This window comes from Hyperoodon ampullatus (assembly GCF_949752795.1).
Source record: "Hyperoodon ampullatus genome assembly, chromosome: 1".
Taxonomy (NCBI): Eukaryota; Metazoa; Chordata; class Mammalia; order Artiodactyla; family Ziphiidae; genus Hyperoodon; species Hyperoodon ampullatus.
In genome coordinates this window covers 124,679,195-124,688,012 of record NC_136914.1, presented here as the reverse complement: position 1 = coordinate 124,688,012, position 8,818 = coordinate 124,679,195, and the positions used below count along the sequence as shown (strand labels likewise).

The window sequence follows — 8,818 nt, the reverse complement described above, 5'->3', positions numbered from 1 at the left end:
GAAGTGAGGCGCCGGCGCTCTTCCGGGCGGCGACGCGCTCCCGCCCCTGCGTCGCGGCGTCGGGCGGAAGCTGGTGAGGTTCGCGGCCGGCGGTTGCCGAGAGGACCCGGACGCGGCTGGACGCTGAGCCCTCTGTCCGGCGCCCGCCGCGGGGCACCACCATGTCGCTGCTGCAGTCTGCGCTCGACTTCCTGGCCGGCCCGGGCTCCCTGGGTGGTGCTGCCGGCCGCGACCAGACTGATTTCGTGGGGCAGACGGTGGAGATGGGCGAGCTGCGGCTGCGGGTGCGGCGGGTCCTGGCCGAAGGTGAAGCCGGGGCCGGTGGCATGGGCCCGGCCGGGGGAGGGTCAGGGCCGGGGGAGGATGGCCGCGGCGGGGAGGGTCACGGCCGGCCAGGAGGCCACTGCTGAGGGTGAGACCGGCCTAGGGTTGGGCACTTCCTTGTCGGAGGCTTGGGGTCAGGCCGGGGCAAGGTAGTCTTGGCGGCAGGTGTGGGCTGACCCGCGGCCGGAGCGGAGGCTGTGGCGGCGGGAAGGAATGGTGGGCAGGCGGGGTCTGGAGCGAGGGGGCCCCGCACGGCTGAAGGCTGGAGTCCGGAGGCGGGCGGTGCGGCGGCGTGGGTCTAAGTCGTGGTCCTTCCCTCGCATGGAGGGCGGTAGTGGGGCAGTGGACGTAGGGCTGGCCCTCCTCGGGTGACAGGAACTCCGGCGTGGGTGACCGCAGTCCTACCCTGCTTGGATGTTGGGACAGACAGCGCAGTGTCCGGTAGCCGGGCTTCCCTCTCTTACCACCTGAGCGTCCCGCTCCCCGACCTCTCTGTGAGATCCCACGGAAGTTACTGCAAGCTGGGCCAACAGGTGTGATCGGAGCAGAACCTTGCAGGGTGGGCTGGTCCATCTTTAGTCGGCTGTGTTTCCGCGTGCTCTCTCTAGCTTCCTGAACGTCCTCCTCCTTCTTCACCCAGAATTTATCACCAGTGTTGGCTCAGTCCTAGTTCCTCATCTGGGTTTTTCTGTTTTGTCTGGCATGGCAGATTTCCCTAGCCTTGGTGCTTACCAGCTAAACACAGTTGGCTTTGGGGCTGGTGCTGAAGCAGAACTGTATCCCCTGCATTAGCACTCTTGCTTCTATTTGTGCTCCATTTGAGGTGGGAAACTGGCTAACTGTTCTGGTGCCCTCATTCCTAAAGGCCTGAGGTGATGTCCTGGCCTTAGCTTCATAACACACTTTTTCTCCACTGTCAGAAACGAAGAGATTTTGGGTGTGATTTAGTGAGAAAACCTCAGGCTCTTCTTTCAGAGGTAGGGGCCAGTATCTCTAGTAATGAGAGTTTCCCCAGATCAATTCATTTATTCTGAAAATACCAGGCAAGTATTTTGATTCTTTTAAGAAATTCACAGTGGACGGTACATGGTTTCTGCCTTTTGGAAGTTCAGGTAAGACACAGGCTTTGATGACCAAAGGACAACGCAGTGCAGGGGATCCTCTGGGTGGATAGACAGTGGGCCCAGCTGAGGTGGGAGGGTGAGGATGCACCCCTGCTGGGTGCAGTGGCAGGGCCAGGGGGGGGAGGGGTGGGATGGGAGGTGAGTCACGGAGAGAGGGAAGCTCTTGCCTGTGGCTTAACACCCAGGATGAAGAACAAGGAAAGGGGAGCAGCCACTGTGGCTGTGCAGAGCACCTGTTCCCTTTGCTCTCTGGGCATGCCAGGAACTGGAAGTCACCACTGTGATTAGGAACTGTAGATTTCCTCCCCTTAAACTGAACTAGCAGCTCACAGCTTCTAAAGCTCGTGAAGACTTTTTCTGAACTGGAATGGTAAGAAACCTGTATGAAGTCGTTCACATAAAATAGCAACCTTAGAACATAGGCTGTGGGAAATCAGGCTGTCTTGCATAAATATGGGGAAGTTTCCAAACCCAAAAACCCTTGGGTACCTATGTTGACAACTCCAGAATTGTTCAGGTTTTAGAAAGATAGTGTGTATCCTGTATGTCCTAGGATACTGCCGCGGGAGTTGGGAAAGTGTCGCATAATCAAGTGTGTTACTATATTTGTAATTAAATAAGTAAGCATCCTCACTGTGGGATAATTAAGTCTTCAGATAGCCTTACATCAGTTCATGTCAGGTGTTGCCCCACATGAGTTTATAATAGATCAGGTTTTGCTATCAAATGATTTAGGGAAAAAACATTCGTTTTCATAGCTTTTTGGAATTTGCACTTGTCTGAAATGGGTTGTTGAGCAGAACTGTGGGTCGGGTGATCCAGATAGCTTTCTAATCTTTTCAAAATCTGTTCTAAATTTTCACTTTTTTAAAGCAAATTACTGGGAGTTCCCACAACGTCAGAGATGCCTAGTCCAAGTGGACTTCAGGATACGTTCTGCGTGTCTTCTTGTTTTGGCTTCTGCATGCTCATGCTTCCTTCTGCCAGAAAGGATAACGGGGATGGATCGCTACTGCGTAGGAGCATTTGGTCCCTCGGTCAGCCCAGCTCTGTAGGGCTGCTTTGCTCTGGGGACTCACTCCCGTGAGGTGGGCTCTTCTCTGCCAGGGAGGGTTCCGAGGGGACGTTTCCTCTTCGGACACTGCAGAGCACAGATAACCAGGATCTTTGCAGCAGGGGCGTAGGCTCGGTGGCTGGTTGTGGCCATCGGGATGAGGTGGCCCACGTCTTGTGCCTGAGTGATCGCCCTCTCAGCTGGCCCACCTGACCCTTCACTGGCACGTTGGCAGCTTTAAGGTCAGCCTTTAACCGTGGTGATAGCACCCAGCATAAAGCAGTAATAATCACCATAGCAGTACTTATGGGGTCCTGGCTACTTGGGGGGCACAGTCCCTGGTGCTTCACGTGGATTGTGATCATGGTGGTGCTGAGGTCGGGGCCGTCGGGAGCTTGCCAGTGCCCCCGGGGGGTGATGGTGGAGTTGGGCGGGAGCTCAGGGGAGGCTCTGGTCCCAGGAATAGCCTGGGTTGTCATAGGTGTGTCCTGGAGGGATAGGTGTCCAGAGGAAATCAAGGTAAAAGAAGCTGCTGGAGTGGTGCCTCTGGGGGGCCAAGTGGGAGCCGAGCACGGAGGCCGCCACTGGCTTTGCCCTGCCCGCCGGGCGCCTGTGGTGCCAGGCCTGTGGTACTTCTCCAGTGCGTGTCTGTCTGCCGGCGCATGGGTGCCTGGAGCGGGACACTGGGGAGGTGGCCCTGGGGACGGACACTTTGGGGGTGTCTTCCGGGGAGGGTCCTGGGGTGGGGACATCTCCCTGTGGGGGGGTGCTCTCCTTCCTCCCTCTGCCAGGCCTGCTCGTTTCCAGAGACACCGCCTGCCGTCTGCATGAGCAGGCGTCTCTCTGTAGGGTAGGTAGCGGTCACGTGTGTGCAGTGGAGCTCCTGGAATTCTGCTCTGTAGGAGTGTCTGCTTCTTACCAATAATGCTGAGAGAAAACGTGTTAAGATCACCTGACCTGCTTCCCATGCTGCTGCACCACCTGGCCTGGTGCTCGCTGTCCTGCCCGCAATGCCCCACCTCACCCTGGCCCTGTCTGTGACCCTGCACTGTGGGAGGGACAGTCACCAGCCTCCTTGGAGGCCCTGCTGGATTCCAGCCTCCCCACATCCTCCTCATTTTAGTGGATAAAAGTGGTATCTGGTTCTGTTGGTTTGCGCTTCTCTGATGGGTGAGTTTGAGCTTATTTCAGTGCCTGTTATCCATTCTGGCTCCCCTTCAGGAATTGCATGGTCACATACTGTGCCTATTTTCTTTTATTAAAAATAATTTGAATTGCGTCATTCACCTGGGGTGATGCAGACTTTAGGTGCTTTGACACATGCACGCACCTGTGTAGCAGATGCCTGTGCAGAACGTTGTCACCCCAGAAAGCCTCTGAGACCCAGTCACCCTCCCGGCCAGGCGCTTGCTGGCTTTGAGTCCCCTCTTCTGGGACAGCGTGTCTCTGGCATCGCGCCCGGGTGCTCTCACCAGCGGCTTCATGGTTTTGAAGTTCGGTTCCCTTTTCTGCTGCAGTTTGCTGTCCCTCCCCTGCCATGGACCTTTGGGTGTTCCCATTTTGGGCTATTGTGAATAAAGCTGCCAACAACATTTTTTATGAGGTTTATGTGTGTTTTCCTTTCTCTTGGGTAAAATGCCCAGTAGTGGACTGCGGGCTTTTAGGTTGGATGTAGGGTTAGCTTCAGATGAAACGGCCAAACCCTCTCCACCGTGGCTGCACCAGCTTCTGCCCCACCAGCTCGTGAGCGCCTATCGTTGTGGTTATACCCGTTCTTGAGAGGGTGCAGTGGTCGAATCTGCATTTTCCCCGTGATACTGTCCAACACCTTTTCACCTGCTTATTAGCCAGTTGTGTATCTTTTCTGTGTGTAAAATGTTTGTTAAAATCTTTTTTTCATTTTTTATTGGGCAGGAGTTGTGGGAGTTTCTTATTATTCTCGATCTGAGTCCTGTTTTTATATCATACACGCACACGCACACACACACACGCATGCACGTGCACCCCCCCCCATATGTGGGGAAGAGGAGGTCAGCCATTTCCCGATTCCAGAACATACACGGTAATGACTGTGTAGGGCACTGTCTTAGCAGTGCCCAACATGGCATTCCTTCGTGCGTTTTATACACTAGTGTTACTATTTTTACGTAGACTTTTAATTTTGAGGTCATCGTAGACTTATGTGCAGTTGTAAGAAAAGATGCAGAGAGGTCTGCGTACACTGCCCGTTCCCCCTTTGGCAGCATCTGGAAAAACTGGAGTTGCCATCACAACCAGGATTGGATGTGTCCATCCCCACAAGGGTCCCTCATGCCTTTCACAGCCAGATGCCCCTCCTGGACCCCTGGAAAGCACTAATCTGGCCTCCTCTGTAATTTGTCCTTTGAAGAATGCTGTATAAATGAAATCACACAACCTGTAGCCTCTTGGAGTTGGCTTTTTTCACTCCGCATGATTGGGGATCCATCCAGGTGGTTGTGTCTGTAACTAGTTCATTTTTATTTCTGCAGAGCACTCCGTGGGGTGGATGTACCATAGTTTGCTCAGCCATTCACCCACTGAAGGACATCTGGGTTGTTCTAGGTTTTTTGGTTATTTGAAATAAAGCTGCTATAAACATTCGTGTACAGGTTTTTGTGTGGCTGTGCTTTCATTTTTGTGGAATAAATGCCCAGGTGCTGGGTCACATGGTAGTTGCATGTTTTGTTTTTTAGAAAACTACCAACCTGTTTTCTAGAGCGGCTGTGCTATTTTCACATTCCCATCAGCAGTGGGAGTGTCTTAGTCTGCTCGGACTGCTGTACAAACTGCAGACAAGGTGGTGTAAACAACAGATTCATTTTCATGATTTTGGAGGCTTGGAGTCTGAGATCAAGGTGCTGGCAGGGTCTCTGGTGAGGTCTTTTCCCTCAGCTGTTCTGGTGTCTCTTCTTCTAAGGACTCTAGTCCTGTTGGGTCAGGGCCTTAACTTTATTTATCTCCCTAAATGCCCTCTATAGTCACATTGGTGGGGCGGGGGTTAGAGCTTCAACACGTGACTTCTGGGGGGACACAGCCGAGTCCATTACAAAGCGTGATGAGTTTCTCTGAGTCTTTGCCAGCATTTTGTGTTGTGGTTTCATTTGATCATTCAGCAGGTGTGTAGTGATAGCTCATTGGGGCTTTAATTTGTGTTTCCCTAAAGGCTAACGCCATGCTTATTTCCACCTGCCCATCCTCATAGAAGAAACGTCTCTTTGTGCCTTCTGCCTTTTTTTTTTTTTTTTTTTGCAGTACGCGGGCCTCTCACTGTTGTGGCTTCTCCCATTGCGGAGCACAGGCTCCGGATGCGCAGACTCAGCAGCCATGGCTCACGGGCCCAGCCGCTCCGCGGCATGTGGGATCTTCCCGGACCAGGGCACGAACCCGCGTCCCCTGCATCGGCAGGCGGACTCGCAACCACTGAGCCACCAGGGAAGCCCCCTTCTGCCTATTTTCGAATCCTCTTTTGTTGCTGAGTTTTAAGAGCTCGTTGGATATTGTAGATACGAGCCCGCTGTCAGGTGTGGTTTGCAAGTGTTTTCTCTCAGGCTGCAGCTTGTCTTCCAGCCTCTGAACAGGGTCTGTTGTGGATCCAAAGTTTTAACTTTCAGGAAGTCTATTCTATCACTTTTCCCTCCTGAATCCTGCTTTTGCTGTCAAGTCTGAGAACTCTTTGCCAAGCTCTGCATCTCCAGGATTTCTCTCCTATGCTGTCTCATGGTTTTGCATTTGTACGCTCTGAGTTGATTGTCGTGTAAGGTGTAAAGTTTAGATTGAATTTCTTTGTTTTGCTAGGAGCTGTCCAATTGCTCCAGCACCACTTATTGAAAAAACAGTGCTTCTAACATGGAATTGCTTTTGCATCTTTGTCAGAAATCATTTGGGCATATTCGTGTGCCTCTATATCTGGGGTTTTTCTCTTTTGTTCTGTTGCTCTGTCCCTCCACCAGTGCCACACGGTCTTGATTACTGTAGCTATACAACAAAATTTGAAATTGGGTTTTTTTTTTAAATAGGAAAAATGCAGAAAAGTAGAAAGAATAACAACAGAACAGACACCTTTGTCCCCGCTATCCAGAATTAATAAACGTTAGCTTTTTGAAAAAAGTCGTATTTGGTTCCAGACTTTTTCTAAACAGTGAAGCATCACAGATGTTGCTAAAGGTTCTGTTGACCCCCTACCCCCTGGTTGCATTTCTCTGTTTCTCTTCAGAGGCAGCCACCACCATGAATTTAGTGCATGTACTTCTTGCTCATCTTTTGTTTCCTCTGCATGTGCTGTGTTCACAGACAATGCATAGTCCTGCTTTGGGGGGTGTTAATACAAGTGACTGTGTTGTTGTATTTTTTTTAATTTATTTATTTTTGGCTGCATTGGGTCTTTGTTGCTGTGCGTGGGCTTTCTCTAGTCGCAGTGAGTGGGGGCTACTCTTTTTTTTTTTTATTAGTTTCTGCTTTATAACAAAGTGAATCAGTCGTACATATACATGTTCCCCCATCCCTTCCCTCTTGCGTCTCCCTCCCTCCCACCCTCCCTATCCCACCCCTCCAGGCGGTCACAAAGCACCGAGCTGATCTCCCTGTGCTATGCGGCTGCTTCCCACTATCTATCTACCTTACGTTTGGTACTGTATATATGTCCATGCCTCTCTTTCGCTTTGTCACAGCTTACCCTTCCCCCTCCCCATATCCTCAAGTCCATTCTCAAGTAGGTCTGTGTCTTTATTCCTGTTTTACCCCTAGGTTCTTCATGACATTTTTTTTCTTAAATTCCATTAAGCGGGGGCTACTCTTGGTTGCCGTGTGCGGGCTTCTCATTGTGTGGCTTCTCCTGTTGCGGAGCACGGGCTCTAGGTGCGCGGGCTCAGTAGTTGTGGCTCACGGACTCCAGAGCACAGGCTCAGTAGTTGTGGCGCACGAGCTCAGTTGCTCCGCAGCATGTGGGATCTTCCCGGACCAGGGCTCGAACCCATGTCCCCTGCATTGGCAGGCGGATTCTTAACCACTGCTCCACCAGGGAAGCCCATGACTGTGTTTTAATAGCTGAAGAGTTTGTCGTCGTGATCTCATTTGCTCAGCACACATTTCTGATTGCCCACTATATGTCAGACTCTGTCCTAAGTGCTGGTGACACGAACAAGCTGGACGACATTTCTGCCTACTGAGCTTGCAGCCTAGTGGGAGAGACAGTAAACAGTTATCCAAATGAATGTGTAATAGAGCGTCAGGTATTGGAAAGTGCTGGGAAGAAGGAAGAGCGTTGGGGATAGGGCGTGGCTGGGACAGGACTGAGCCCGCAAGGTGATGGGGAGCAGAGCCTGAGTGGCAAGAGGGGGAGTTGGGCCAGCGTCCGGGGCGAGGGTGCCCATGGGGCGAGGGTGCCCATGCAGGGCTGTGGCAAGTGGAATGGCCCTGGGTAGCAGTGGGCTTGGTGTGCTGGAGGAAGCACGGTAGTGTGGGTGTGGCCGCAGCCGAGAGGACCAGTGCTGGGGCTGGGCAGAGGCCAGGAGATGTTCCAGAGGACCTGTAGCCTTGCTGCGGTGGCCCTTCGGTCCTGGAGGTTTTGGTAGTGTCCTTAGGATTGTTTGCTTTACGGTCTTAGCATCTGCAAGCAAGACCAGCTTTAGTTCTTCCTTTCTGACCTTTCTGCTCTTTATTTTTCTAGCTTTCTTTCACTGATTAGACTCTCCAGTAAAATGTTGTATTATGCTCCGAGAGCAGCAGACATCCTTGCGTGTTCTTGAACTTAGAAAGAAAACACTTTTTTTTTTTTTTTTGCGGTATGCGGGCCCCTCACTGTCTGTTAATAGTGTATACTACAGTGATTGCTTTTTTACTGTGAACCAACCTTGCATCCCTGGGGTAAATCCCACATGGTCATAATGTACTATCCTTTCCATGTATTGCCAGAATCACTGCTGGTATTTTCTAATTTTTTTTTTTTTTTTTTTTTTGCGGCACGCGGGCCTCTCACTGTTGTGGCCTCTCCCGTTGCGGCCTCTCCCATTGCGGAGCAGAGGCTCCGGACACGCAGGCTCAGCGGCCATGGCTCACGGGCCCAGCTGCTCCGCGGCATGTGGGATCTTCCCGGACCGGGGCACGAACCCGTGTCCCCTGCATCAGCAGGCGGACTCTCAACCACTGTGCCACCAGGGAAGCCCTCATCTATTTTTTTATATTGACTTATTATTTATTTTTTTAACTGCTACATTGAGATAAAAGTGACGTACAGTAACTCTGCATATATGTCAAAACACTTTAAATATGTCCCGTGTGTATATATATATATATGTAT

The 8,818-nt window shown here is 51.7% G+C and overlaps 1 protein-coding gene across 1 annotated transcript in view; it reads left to right on the top strand.

The window, feature by feature from the left end:
• Positions 1 to 161: 161 nt before the first annotated feature.
• Positions 162 to 8,818, top strand: part of GAK (cyclin G associated kinase) — a gene marked incomplete at its 5' end in the record, with an annotated part of 53,103 nt that continues 44,446 nt past the window's right edge. Inside the window, one exon of the mRNA XM_079698228.1 lies at positions 162 to 306. Coding sequence (XP_079554354.1) covers positions 162 to 306 — 145 coding nt within the window. The remainder of the gene's footprint in view (positions 307 to 8,818) is intronic.